At 40.0% G+C, this 15310-nt stretch overlaps 1 protein-coding gene across 1 annotated transcript in view; it reads left to right on the top strand.

Moving 5' to 3' along the window:
- Window positions 1–15310, top strand: part of LOC306822793 (metabotropic glutamate receptor 4-like) — a 167397-nt gene that overhangs the window by 126940 nt on the left and 25147 nt on the right. The window contains exons 4-7 of the mRNA XM_079342011.1: window positions 4199–4334; window positions 4547–4701; window positions 4976–5116; window positions 14313–14513. Of these exons, the coding sequence (XP_079198137.1) occupies window positions 4199–4334; window positions 4547–4701; window positions 4976–5116; window positions 14313–14513 (633 nt within the window). The remainder of the gene's footprint in view (window positions 1–4198; window positions 4335–4546; window positions 4702–4975; window positions 5117–14312; window positions 14514–15310) is intronic.

The raw sequence follows: 15310 nt of genomic DNA, 5'->3' as shown, positions 1-15310 counted from the left end.
ATGTCACTATCAGTTTTCATGAATTTTAGAGACAACATTGTTTGGATAACACCAGCATAGTGCTCTACTCTGGCACATGAGAAACAGCGCAGAGTAATGGCACGGCATTCTCAACCCATCACTTTCAGCAAACACAGTCAATGACCAATAACACAGCCTGTTTGAGTCAACTGGACAACTGGATCATCACACACACACATGGCTGAAGTGATGAAATGCTCACACGCATGCAGTTAAGACGCACACTTCCTGCAGCGATCTAACATCCACTAAAAGATGCTCTGAAGCATCCTGACAGTTTAAGTGTGAATTCCAGGGGTACCACTCATCGCGGGGATCAAACACACAAACTGCACTTCCTGCTCAAAAAGCTGTGAGAAATGTCCAAAAGGAAACTGAGAGATGTTTGTTCGTGACAGCCTGGTAAAAACATGAGAGCAGAAAGTGCTGCGTGCAATCATTGATCCATAAGCAGACTCTTGATGTTCAGGAAGAATCTGCAAATCCATGTTTCACGTCTGCACCGAGACCTAAATAACATGCTGACCCAGGGCTTTTTTTGTCCAACGATAGGAGGTGTCACCATACCAGATGTTAAAACTACAGGAAGATACAATTAAAACCAAACTATATTGATACCTGTTTTGATACAACAACAACAAAATGAGCTCCAATGCACTCGTGCTTTAGTACTCAGAATCGGTCTTGGTCTAAAGACCAGTGTCGAGACCCCTTTTTGAAGATGTCGAAAGCTTTTTTACTTGTTGTCGTGGATTTTGCCATCATATCTCAAGAGCATAAGAAACGTGAAACAATCAGAAAATATTGTCTCAGCTCTCTTCATTGTCTCTCTTTATAACTTTACCAACACTGCCCTCCCTCTTCACTTGCTATTGGTTGAAAATGTGACCATGTATCTTAATAATCGTCACTGATGTGATAATATGAAACATAAACATGACAGATTGTATTTTTTTTTTAAATCACGTGGTACTGAAAATAATCGCAATACAACGTTAGAAAGTTAATATCTGGCGAGCTAAATCCACCAAATTGGCAAACTAACGTGAATTGAATGTATTTGTTTGAGTAGAATTGACAAAACTGTTCAGGTTGTTCTTCTCCTTTTGGATTTGCAATCATGACATCATTAAGTGCTTCAGCTTTTCATTCATAACTTTACTTTCTACTCAAAATGTGATTGGCACGACAGACTCCTTACTTGACACTGATTATTATGGCCAAAAAAAAAAAAAAACAGTATGTCCACCGTTCCAAACTTTAACTGGAGACAATAACATGCCAGACCAAATTGATATAGTAAAACTAAATGGCCCCTCAGTCTCATGAACAGTCATACACTTTTTAAATAGAAGATGGCACTAGCTCTGTTGGGAATATTAATCCAACAGTGGTTCCCCCCGCTAAAAACAGCTTCTTGTACTTCAGGCAGAGCGTGTGTGTTTTACACCGTAGTAACAAGAACAAAGAAAAAGTATTGTAAAAGTTTAAGCCTCAAAAAGCGCACTATATTCATATCACAGACAAGACGGTATACTATCCAGTATGCACATTTAATGAGTTGTTTTTTTTTAGTTTTGGGGACTGAAGAAAGTATCTTTATTGAAACAATGGAACTCCTCAAATTCAAAATTCAAAAAAAAAAACAACCCAAAAAACCTTCATTTGTCCCTGGGGGCAGAGGGGGAAACCAACTACAAAGCTTAAAAAACTAAATCTAGGGCTTTTGAATCCAGTTTCTTCTGTTCCTCTAGATGAGGATTGAATAACATACTGAAAGAGCAAAGGATAGAGTATGGAAGTAGATTTGTGGTTAGGGAAACTTGTCATCCTGCTCCTCTGCAGTAGCTTACACAAACTGTTAATTAAAATTAATTAATGCTAAAAAAGAAAAAAAAAATCCAACAGGCAAGCATATACATTTTGAAAAAGTACTTTGGCACTAGCAGCATGCATGAGTCCCTTGCCACACAATTTTGCTGGCTATTGCAGCCTTGCATTCCTAAAACGTATCTAATCACAACTCTAAATACGGGACAAAAGTGCTGAGAAAAAAAAAAAATTGAAAATCTCTGCATGAATGAGGACTAAGTTAAAAATCTGTCTGACCTTCTCAAACTTAACGAGGCTCGCTGACAGCTGTTGAGACAGTTTCATACAACACAAGGCCTCTGTCTCAGACCTCAAAACTTTTTTATAGACAGCTTAATCGAGATTTCAATGCCCCCTTATTGAGCCGGGCACCAGGGTGGAAGACCACAGAGTGACAGGTTGTCTAGACCACCACTGTTTGACACAGACAGAACAATCATTTAAAAACAGCCTAACATTTCCTCCGATGTATTTATTATCTTCATCTGTGTGAGCCTCATTCATCTGGTTGTAGCAGGTGTAGTTGGTGCATACATACATTATTTTTTAATTTGGAGCTAATTTGTAAGTTTGTCCTGTTAGCTTCCCTCCTGTGTGTTATTTCATCTGGTTGCTCTTTAGAGAACTTATCAGGCTGAATCGTTAACCTTGCTTGTGACATATCAAACAAGCACAGGCTGAATTTCAGAATGAGTTTTTGCCAAAGTGAATCTGCCCTGATGCTAAGCTGTTCTCCATATACAATAATGATAGAACATAAGTGTGTGTTGGATTCAATGTGCAGACTGTAATAAGACATTCCTCTGCTGTGATGCTTAAAATCAATCCTCCTGACAAACAATGCTCACTGGGACACTCTCAAGCTGAAGCCTCACAGCTTGGACCTGATACAGCACATCACAAAGCCATGCTTTTGTGTCAACAGGCACTCAAACGGGTAGTTCTTTTGTGAGTGTCTTGAGGTTCTAAGATGGGATTCAATCCTGCAGCACAGCAGGATGCATTTGTTGGGGTGTGTAATTTAATGTACCATATGACTGGACAGGAATGTTTGTACGATTGGCCTGCAGCAATTTTTCCACAAGACAGCCCCTGCGGCTTCCCCACTAAATGCTTCACGCTACTAAATGCTCGGTCAGAGTGATGTGATTGGACAGAGCTGTGACAGCCTGAGATACTGATTGTTTTGATTTTGTTTTTTTCTGAGTATTTGATTTGTTTACTGGTAGGATGCTGAGAGCGTTTCAGGTACATTAAACAAATACTACCAATAAAGGACCTTACTGAAATTTGATGCCACATTCAGCAAGAACGTCGGAGCAAATAGAAAGGAGCAAATGTACAGCTTACAAAAAATCCAAAGTACGTCTATAACAGCAAATTTAAGATGTGAGAGAAACAGAATATATTCAACCCAGTTGAAATACATTATCAGTCATCATGGAAATAATTGGTCTGCACATTCATTGATGATCTCTGTCATCTGCTGACAACAAAGTGTCCCCCAAAGTACATAGGAATGTTAAAAACAAAGTGGCCCATTTCCATCGTTGCTTCTCAAGACTGTGTGCATCCTGCAATAGTGTCATGGTGTTCCTGTCTTATTCTCAACGTGTTCTATTGTGCAATATGGGTCATGGGCAATACATGTTAAAGGTGATTTACATATATGCTCCTCTTTACATCTTAATCACTGTTTTTTTTCTCGATTCTCCTGACGATGCAACTAAATGTGTGTCGCCCACAAATTTCTCCAAAAGAATAAATAAGCATTTCGTATCCTGTCCCAGTGCATCGTACCATATTCTGAATTTGACAATGCTTGGAGGACTATAGCCTCCATACATGAGGCACATGCTTACCTTGAGGCCATCAGCTGATGGGGATCAGTCCCTTAAAAATAAAGTATGTAAATATATTCTATTACAACTTGTCACAAAAGCTATCCTTAAAACTTTGTCAAAGTCAGAACATGCACATAGTAGATATAAGGAAAAGGCCTTACTTTAGATAAGTCTAACAGACATCAAGTCTGTGTCTTTCTTTAAACTGCAGACCAAGGACTGTCTTCTAAATGGCTTTATAAAACCACATTTCATCACCTTAGTGTCAGGTTGGTTTGCATTCCCTGTTAACCTGATGAAGTAGTAATTACCTCAAGCATGATTGTTTGCTTGTGCCTAATTATATTTAGATTTGGTTCATGAACAATTATGTAAAGCCTTATTCTGATGTTTTAATTACCTGTAAGCTCTTTTGTTTTTCTAATTTATCATACTAATATCTATAAACTCTGTGCTTTTAGGGGGCGTGTGCATCTCCCAGTCCGTCAAGATTCCCAGGGAGCCAAAGCAGGGAGAGTTTGACAAGATCATCCGGCGGCTCAGAGAAAACCCTAATGCACGAGTCGTCATTCTTTTTGCTAACGAAGACGACATCAGGTATGAAGTGGTGTGAGACACGTGATGACACCCCTTTGAAGTTTAGAAAAACAGTCTTTGTTTGTATCCGTCTGTGCTGTTTGCCGCAGTCATTTCAGCCCAACTCTGCCAGACCACTTAGGAATGAATTTCAAAAAAACAAGAAACAAAGAGGAGCTTGTAGGGATGCTGACCTTATCCGTAGCTAAACATCTGTTTCCTCACCTTTGCAGGCGGCTGCTGCATGCAGCTAAAAAGGCGAACCAGACAGGTCATTTTATCTGGGTGGGCTCGGACAGCTGGGGCTCAAAGATCTCTCCGGTTGTGCACCAGGAGGAGATGGCAGAGGGAGCAGTCACCATCCTGCCTAAGCGACAGTCCATCAAAGGTAGAGAGAAAAAGTCTACTCTTTTTCCACAACACAGTAGTATGTGATATTTCAGGAAGAAATAACATTTTTAATGTAAAGCCTGCCTGGATCTGGTTGCTTTATTGGTATTTATCAGGCATTGTTTTCATGAAACCAAACATTCAGTGAAAAAATAAGCTAAAAAGTTTATTCTAATCATACTGTAAAACTGGACGAGCTAAGGCTCGCAGACTGATACAACATGCTTTACACTGATACAGACTGTGCCAATGACTCCCATTGATCTGTCTAGGATTTGATCGCTACTTCATCAGCAGAACTCTGGAGAACAACAGACGGAATATCTGGTTTGCTGAGTTCTGGGAGAACAACTTCAACTGCAAACTCAGCCGTCATGCTGTGAAGAAAGGGTCCGGGCTCAAAAAGTGCACAAGTAAGAGATCCTCTTGTTGGGGCAAAAAAAAACATAGTGTAACGCTCTTTTGTGTTCAAGTTTGAAATGAACCTTGAAAAAGTTCCTCTGATGGTGACACATTTGGCTCACAGTGAAAGCGCTTTTTTGACAGCGTTGCCCACCTTTAAAAGTAGAACACCTTACACATTCAGTATTCAAACTCACAGTTTAACTCGCTTTAGTGCTGCTTCCGATTTCTGCTGAGTCGTGTGTGTTTACTCACATGGCTATAACAAGTGAACGGCTTAGCAGGGCTGCTTGGTTAAAGCTTCGGGCTCTGTGCCATACGCTAACAGCTGTGGAGAGCCCAATCTGTCTTGAGGCAGAAACACATTGCTCATTTTATTAAGATTTACACACCAATTAAGAAGAACAACATGTATTTAAAAGACGAGGGTTATCTGAGGGTTTCCTCCCCTTTAATAATCCATGTTCTGTTAAGATACTTAACAAAAGTCTACAGAAATCACTTCAGGTTAGCTGCACTCATTGTAAAAGATGTTTCATCTTAGAAACTGCAGAATGGAAGGCCATGTTACCGAGGATGACAATAACTATAATTTGAGTGTCGTGCTGTGAGAGATGTGCTTATTATACCAGTTGCATAATTATATACCGTATGGTGTACACTGTACTATACACAGGTTGCAGATGGGGTCACTCCTGATCTGTTTGCCAGATTTTTGCAGCCTTGCTGGCAATCGTCTTTATTTCTTCTCCTATCAGTGCAACATTAAAGTATAATTAAAGTTGGTTAAAACAACAAGTTGATTACACCTTTTGAAAAATGAAAATACATTTCTCTGAGAAAGAAAACAAAAAAAACAACAACAGCAGTATAGAGTTTTCACAGGCAGGGAGATGGTCTTGGTGTATTGATTTAGAGTAATAAACTGTATACAAAACATCATGTATAGTATGTCAAACAATATACAGAAATAGTTAAGAAAATATCTATAATATTAAAAGAAAAATATAAATAATATGAACGATATGCCATCCGTGTTCTTTATCTTAAAGTTACATATTATGCTAAATACACTTCACCATATTTGTCTGACTCTAATATGTGTCCCTAGTCTTTCTATGAACTCGCAGTTTTCTCCGTCTTTTGCCTGCTCCACTCCAATGTGTGCTCAAACACATTGGACATGTTCTTGGCCTTAATGATGAAAGCAGCTGAAGGCAGGAAGAAACTGGCCTCGAGTAGAGAGGTTTAGATCTTGATGCACCACAGCCTTCTGCAGGAGGAAAGTGTCTGAAACACTTTGTGTCCTGGATGAGAGGGGTCAGCTCAATCTTTCTGCATGCTTCAGGATCCTGCAGGAGTGCAGGTCCTGCAGGATGATGTTTCAGTATTGGAGTAACTATTCTATATTTACTTGGGACCTTTTTGTGTGATGTTCAAACAAACATGTTGTCACATTGGGATGTGCATGCTCAGAAAGATTAGTATTTGAGAATTTTGCAGAAAAATACAACCTCCATTGTCATTAATCCAGAAGAAATGCTAAATATCTTTAAGCCTTTTTAAAGCTAACAGATAGTAAGGTTTATTTGGGTTTAGTTCATGGTTAAAAAACTTAACCACTGTAGATGAGCAACTTTACTTGTGAGATAATCAACACAAGTATCTTTAATAGTGGAACGCTACAAACAAGAGGAGTTTAACCAGAAGCTCTAACCAGTATTATCTAGTGTTTAGTTTGGGTCCAGAACCTTTTAACTTCACCCAGACGCAGATGGCTTGAACAACAGAATTTTCAGGTTAGTAACTGGACTAATTCATCAGTGTCTGTTGGAATCAAGCACCCTGGTTTTGTTCCCTTTTTCCACTTTAAGGTACCAGACACTTTACCCACAGTTGCTGTGTTTGTTCTAAAAAAAAATGAGGTCAGCTGAGGACTGATCACAGACTTTCAAGTCACGTTTGGTCCAATGAATTCTGATGCAAAAACTGATATTATCAAGAATTTACATTTAGAAACAAAAACTTGGTTTTAGATTCTATTTATTTTTCAAATTTGCCAGTGTCCTGCCTTGGGGTGTATAACAAGTCGAAGACAAGCAGCCCTACATTATGCAAACGCAAATAGGAAGTGAAGGCACACTTCATTTGTAAGTTTAAAGATAACTTACTGAACAGGCAGATAACATTGTAATGTGAAACAAAGTAAGATAATGGAATATGTATTACAACACAAAGTCCAAAGAATCAAGATGAAAGTGTTCTTTGTTTTCGGGGACAGACAGCTGAACCATCATCCTGCCCTGGGGCCAGATATGTAAATTTACCATATGCACACTGACGGTATGTCAACAATAAGCTTCAAACATGCAGGAGACAATGGTTTATCAGAAATATAGCAATGATTGTTCCGTCTTTACTATCAGAAATGATGAATGTATTATCTCTGGATTCACAGGATAACTTATAACTCAGAAGAGATGATAATAAAACCTCATGTTGTTTGGTATCTGTGAGTGTTGAGCCTCATTTTCTTTCATGTAATGACGGTGAGAGATAAGAGGGGTAGCCAGAGTACATACTCAGAACCTGGGAGAATCTGATGCTTATTTATTAATAGAATTCAGATTTGAAAAAGAAAAGTCTTGGCAGAACAAAACACATTTAACACACAGTACGGCTTAAACAGTTCAGACTCGCTAAATGCACTTGAGAGAAACTGCTACTTTTACTCAAGAGGTGGGCCGTAAAACCAACAGCTGGCATCGACTTCACAAGCAGTTAATCCCAAAACTTAAGCACAAGAGAAAGAGCACAGAGGGTTATGTTTAGTGTAACACTCATGTGGATAAAATAAGATACCAAAAGATGAGTTAGTGTGAGGATTGGTAGAAGTGACCCCTGGTAACCTGCCAGCATGAAAATGGTCGATCTCCTTGGGGAGCTGCAGTGAGGGTTCAGGAGTTTGCCGTCTGATCAGCACCCTGGATAACATGTTTACCATTTCAAAACAACTGAGGGGTAAAATTTGGAACAGTGTGTATGCAAGGGGTTTACACTTGGCACAAAGTTTGTGTCTGTTTCTGTGTGTGTGTGTGTGTGTGTGTGTGTCTGTTTCTGTGTGTGTGTGTGTGTGTGTGTGTGTGTGTGTGTGTATTTGTGCAGCTGCACACATGCTTTTGGTCTTACATCTTAAAATGTTTTATGCTTCTATCCCTGGAGTCATCATACTGAAGGTTACTGGAATACTTTCACATTTTTATAGACGTTCATAAGATGAAAACAGAAGTGAGAAACCTCAAGTTCATCTTAATAAACAATAACATCAGGAATGCATTTGAAGGTAACAGTCATGTGTGCAGATGTAGGTTATTCTAAGATTCAAACCCCACCTTTGGCATGCATGAATAAGGCTGGGAATGTTGTTTATTGTTTTCTTGTGGTTTACATTCCTGTGTTCAGTGTTCAGTCAGTAATCCTGACATGACCATCTTCGCCAAGATAGAAAATTGATAGGTTTGTGATCCGTAAACCGTGTCCTCTTCTTCATTTGTTGGAAAATGCAACATCATTTTTCTACATGGAGAGTGAAATGACCAAAGAAAAGTCAAGCAGTTGAATTGCTATTGCTATCATGAATGCCCCTGAGAATCAAGCCCACAGATATTAATACTGTCCAGTGTCCATTACACACAAATCAGAGAATATAACTAACTGTATCCATGTATAATCGAGGGACTTAATCCAACCTTTTTGTGGCTGTGCGCTGGATAACGAGTAAAATGTATCTGAACATGTCCCAAATCACTTTGACCTGCACACTTTTGACAGCACGCCATATTTGTAACCTGAAGTGGTACAAATATGATTAGATACCTGAAGAAGTTAATGTAAGAGTAAATGAAACTCATGTGCTTGACAAAATGTACTCCTATTCAATCCCTTTAATGCAGAAAAATCCATGTCATATGTCAAAGGCTCATTCTCCATGGGTGTACATGCTGTAGGCAGTGGTATGATAGCTTCCCTTTTTTATGAGAGACATTTTAGCGTTGAACTTCACTATCAGCCCTGCTTCACAGGGAGAAATAGTCTTGCAGCGTCTGTTTGAGGTTAAAATGTGACACTCGTGGAGCGTATCCTCTGGTGGAGAGCTGCTTGGTCTCTGAGCAGCTGTGAGAGCGACTCACGGGGCATTCTGCAGAATTATCAATGTCCTGAGAGGGAGAGACTCCTGGGCGTGATCAAAGGATAAGGGGGCCGTGAGTGACTGGGAGAAAAGACCAGGACTTGTCTTTTATCTGTAAAGGAAGGAAAAGTAAAAACTGATATTGATTAATGTGGAAAGCAAAAGCAAAGAAGAGCAGGGAGCCTTCTCATTGGCTCCTTATTTCTCCCGTGTATTAATGATGTGGGGGGGACAGAAAACACAGCAATGCAGATAAAGAAAGAATGTGCTTTGCTTTTCCATCCAAGCATCAATTTTTTAAACCGCTTATCCTGTTCAGGGTAGCGGGGGGCTAGAGCATTTCCCAGCATGCATTGTGTTTGAGGTTCCTTGCCAGTTTGTAACAGAGGGACTTTCTTTTGAATGATAAAATACATACTGCACCACACAGAAAAGGCTTGAGTGAGGAAAGTAGAGAAAATAGCTACGTGATTTTCCTGACCATTTTGATTCTGATTTAAATTCCTTTTTCTGTGTGAATAGCCCGAGTAGTAATTGTAGATTGCACGCTCGCTGTCCCCACTGCATTCGTGCAAAATGTAATTCTCTGCTACCCCCCATGCAAAGAGAATAACATTTAGTGTTTTTGTACTTGAGTGGAAAAACGGAGATCAGTGCAGGCGACTGGTGACCAGTGGACAGGCCACACTCTTCTCAAACATTTCCTACATCAACTGATGTAACGGTCTCAGTGTTTCACTTTAACAGGTGACTGCATCCAACTGGTGAATTTCACCTGGAGGCATCTGTAGCTACAGCAACTGTTGACAGACATCGCTAATGCTATTTGAAGAAAAACTAAAGTAACCAGTTTACAGGGTCATTGATTGAACCGAAACACCGATTTTTGTTTCCATTGCATTTTCCAGGTTTCCACTTCATCTTCTAAAATCGAACATTTTCGGTCCAAGCTATTTTGACAGGCACTTTCGTTTTTCTGTGCCATTTCAATCACACTTCATTTAGATGTAGATAATTGCAGACATGGTTTATTAGATAGATAGATAGATAGATAGATAGATACTTTATTGATCCCGAGGGAAATTCAAGTTTGTGTATTAGTTTGTCTAAAAAAACATTATGCCATCGTCCCTGCTGCTATGCTAAATCTGTCACATCCCCTCTGCCTCTACAATGCCCCCTACCTGCCACATGCATGCTGCACCTCGCATCTGTGCCACATGTATCTTTAAAGACAATCGCAGCTGACGCACCAAACAGATGAAGGAAAATAATTAACAGTCCTCTTGAGTAGGCATATGCTTGGTTACAAGCAAGTATTTCTGTTTTTAAGAGAATAATCAATAACGAAGACATCTGTTAGCTTCAGTCCTGAAAAGACACAAATTGCACACATTGCAAAAACTAAACGTCAACTGTTATGATGACCTAATTCATGCAGTGGAAGAGCAGTGCATATAGCACCCATGTCAAATTAATTTAGGAGGCTGCAGAACTGCTTTGGCAAGAAAAGACTGTATGGCCTGTGGCCAGTCACAATCTGAAGAAAATGGTCAAAGGTCTGAGCCCACACACACTGTCACAAAATGTCTTGTGTGATGCCTCCAAGTGGAAGACACCCACTCTTTGCTTCTGCTTTGTTTAATCTGAATGGATTTTCTCTGAAAGCAAAACGCCAGCCTGGAAATGTGTGTAAGAACGCCAAAATACCAATGACGAGGGAGAGAGAGAGAGAGAGAGAGAGAGAAAGTGAGGGGAGAGAGGGAAATGGTCTTACAGAGGAGAGACAATACAAAGTTAGTGTGGGTGGCCTGCCAAGCCTGTAACAGAAATATCAGCCTCACACCCATTCTGGCTCACAGGATTCCCTCTAGCATAAGCATGCTGTCCAAACTGTGACAATCTCTGTCCAATCAAAGCCCTGTGGCCCTTAATTATTGAGCCGTAACCTCCAACAATAATTCATGCGTTTCAAAAGCTCATGAGATAATCAGGGACATTAAATCGCCTGTGGTATGCAGCGAGTAGCTGGAGATGTAGAAAATGAAAGATGGCTAACAGAAGGAGACCTTTGCTGATTTGGGGCTAGCTCTCTCTAAGATTGAAGTGGCTGTCGAAAATTGCTTGAACCTGAAGAGAACAGATGTTGCATGATAAATGTCTGCTCTGTCATGAAACGTTTGGTTATGTATCACCCGTATCCACATGTCCAACACATTAACAAATGCAGGGGAAAAAAAACAGTTCAGATGGGTTTTTAGGGAACAAGAGTTGAGTGTTCATTAATTCGACAATCAAAATATGTGCACACGTTTTGTCCTCCAGTGCCAGAAACAGTGATGTATTATATTCATGAGTCACTTAGAGCTGCTTTCCAGGCAGGTAACTTAACTTCATTTCTTTGCAAGTTCTAAGCAGGAGAATGTGAATCACACTTTAAAAGATCTCAGTGTACTGCATCATGACAGTGAATAAAATCAAAATCAGAAAACTTGAGATTATGAGTGATGGGGAACTATAACAACAGGACCAAACTTATGTCTAATAGACGGGTGGTTGTGGCTCAGTTGGTAGAGATGGTTGTTTCTAAGCTGGAAGGTCAGGGGTTTGATCCCTGCAGAAAAATGTCTGATGTGTCCTTGAGCAAGAAATTTCAGCCCAAGTTTCTCCCGCTGCTTCGTCGGCTGTGAATGAATGATTGGGATTAGTTCCTTCTGATGGTCTCTTTACAGAACAACCTCGACTATCAGTGTGTGAATGTGTATGAGTGTGTTTGAGTAGTTAGAAGACTAAACAAGTGCTATACAAGCTCAAATCCATTTACCATTGATGTGCGTTATATAATGATTGGTGCTAGCATCAAACCGGCTAAACTGGTGAAAGTGCGTTCTTAAGTTTTTATTTATTTATTTTAATACATTATTAATCCTCGAGGGGGGGATTCTGGTTCGCACTCTGTTATTATTTTAGAGACATGCTTCTCACACACACAGGCCTGAATCACACACATGCACAAGCAGGACCTGTGGACCTGCATAAAAGGAGAGATGTCAGAGTACGGCAGCTGCCCCCACTGGAATTGCCCCCTAAACTCATGGGGGTTCAGTGCCTTGTTCAAGGGCACCTCTACAGTGCTCAAGAGGTGGTCTGGCACCTCTCCAGCTACCGGACCAACTTCCATATTTTGGTCTGCATCAAGACTTGACCCTCCATTTCCCAACCCAAGTACCTACGGACTGAGCTACTGCCGCCCCAACCTTCATTCACCAACCTTATATAATGATTCTGAATCCTTTCATGTCGGATACGATGAATTAGCTCTGAAGAATAGAATCCTTAATAAGACACATTTCATCGAAAACCTTACATCCATATATTTATTACAATAGATCTGTCTTTCCTGATAAAGACATCCATCTTTGTCTTAATAATTAATTCTACCAAAAAGTTGAATTAGTCATGGATTTTTCTTTTTATCCCTGTTCAGATTCATCAAGTACATTTCTTACCCTGGCCTATGAATGCTAGTTCAAAACAAATGTGCATTATATGTCTACATAACAAAACCCATCAGTACAGTGACATGTTTAGAAATGTCCCCAACAGACTGTGTAATTGTTAATGTGCAACGTTTAACTGAAGTCTGTTTGGCAAGGAAGTAAACATATGCTGCTCTATCACTAACACCTCCTTTGTAATTAGTGTACCGTTAATCTAAATTCAACACACCTTCTTTTTATAATCTCTTATCCACATACAGCAGGAGAAAGGAGACGTTAGGATTGACATATTGTGTCTCAGACTCAGACTCCACCTCCTCATAGTAATTAAAAAGCACAAAAAGCTTGGGAACAACCTGGGTCAGGATTAATAAACTCCTATCACCAGTTATTACACTGAGCCTGTGAGCGGATTATCCCGGTCCTGTGAATGGATGTCTCCATTTCCTGCTTCTCCGCTTCCTCACTCGATTGGATTCTTAATACATCCAGGCAGTAAAGACTTAATTCAAAGTTGGACACTTAGTCAAGTCGTTCAGGAATGCTGGATTCGACCACATTGTAAAGTCTATCTGTGTGTTTTAAAAGCTGCTAATGAAAAACGGCATTAGGCATACAGGTAATAGTGACTGGTATAGACATGTAGGAGCTAAAGCGTGTCTACAAAATCACTCAGCATGAAATCCATGTATCCCTGTTAGAGAGACAAGAAAGAGTTTTTGTTTTTTAACTGATGAGATTACCCGGAGGGGAAAACCTTCCACTTCAGATATTGGAATTGATTTGCTCCTCTGCAGTGAATCCAGATATTTACCTTCTAGCTAATTGCAAGAGGCAAGACCCATTCAGTGTGGAGAGAAATAGAAGACTCACTGAGGAGCAGCGTATTTCCCTCTGTACCTTTTGGATTGAAACCACCCCTTCCATTTACAAGGTTCAGCTCATTGCAAGCAGTTGTCAGGAAATCATCCAATCAAACCTGAGCTGTCCGCCAAAGATCGTGAGAGTTTAGATGTGTTGAAAAGATTAGTTCAAGTGGCTGTTGGCAAACTCAAGTGCTACCTTCAAGTTTTACTATAATTGACTTTGAAGGTGGATCTTTTCCAAATCTTTCCTCGGTGCTATTATGAATATTAGTTGTCTGGAACAAGCACCAATATGCTGCTTCATCATCAGCCTACTTCATTCAAGAGTTAGGGGCACAAGTACATAACCAATTCGTGGAAACCACTTCAGTTGAAAGTGAATAATTTTTTCTTGATTGCATGATGTGGCTGATGGAATTACAGATCCTCCGTCTAACCAGTATTTGAAATACACTTGTCTGTTTTTTCTCATAATTGTTTTACTACACCGATACAAATGTGTGACTCAGCCTCCTACTTGACAGGGTGAACAATAAGCCCAGGGAGTGACCACAGAGGATGATTTCAATGCATGGAACCACTTAGGAAACCCACACCAATAGGGTATAAATCTATGTTGTGTATCTAATTCACATCCATCTGACTCTTACAGATCAGGAGCGGATAGGAAAGGACTCGAACTACGAGCAGGAAGGAAAGGTGCAGTTTGTTATTGATGCAGTCTATGCCATGGCTCATGCACTGCACAATATGCACCAGGAGCTCTGCCCAGGAAAGGTTGGCCTCTGTGCCAAAATGGATCCAATAAACGGCACTCATCTGCTGAAGCACATCCGACGTCTTAACTTTGCTGGTAAGTCATGTTTAATCAATACCGGAATTTGGTTTGTCAGCTCAAGGGGCATGAAATGCAAACTTTTAGAGCTGAATTTAATTCTGAAAATTTTTGGTTGAAACCAATTCTGAGCTTGACAGAAGCTGTACAATGTAGGGCTACATGTATGCCAAAAGCAGAAGTTTGTAAAAAGACAAAACCTCTAACCCTAACCCCAAAATATTGTGCAATCAAGAGCCACAGTAGGAAGACATTTACTGACATGTCCATGTGTGATAATAATGCCTTATTTCACAGCCTGCATTCTTCTATAGGGTGAAGATTGTGTAAAACACTTAAAACAGCGGGTGAAACTGTGCTACAGCTGCAGAGTTTTCTGTAAATAAAGCTCATTATTTTAGTTTGAGCAAAAAAGGGTTCAGCAGAATTGGGAAGGTTTCCACAAGGTTCAGCGTACAAGGCTTCACTAGGTTTAACTGAAGCTGCTGAGCTTAATGTTACCATGTTGACTTGTAACGACAGGCCGGTAAGAACAAGGTTAGCAAAGCAGACATGACCCATGCTGTCACTTACAAGTCCGCGTGCCCATATGGTGTGATCCACTTGAAATCTAAATCCTGTGGCAATCAGAAAAATATATGTTTGGTACATATTGACACAAGTACAAGTGGTACAAGTTGTGACAATTAGACAAACTATCTGTGATATATACGACAGGGCACATTTCTGAGATCTGTGGGTATAGATGGAATTAAACTCTGAGGTATTTGTTCATATTTCACAACATTTTCTGAATTAGTTGTCGGTTTCTATTT

The sequence above is a fragment of the Symphodus melops genome (genome assembly GCF_947650265.1).
Source record: "Symphodus melops genome assembly, chromosome: 4".
Taxonomy (NCBI): Eukaryota; Metazoa; Chordata; class Actinopteri; order Labriformes; family Labridae; genus Symphodus; species Symphodus melops.
Note: the sequence above shows the minus strand (reverse complement) of the source record. Positions and strands in the feature narration are given on the sequence as shown.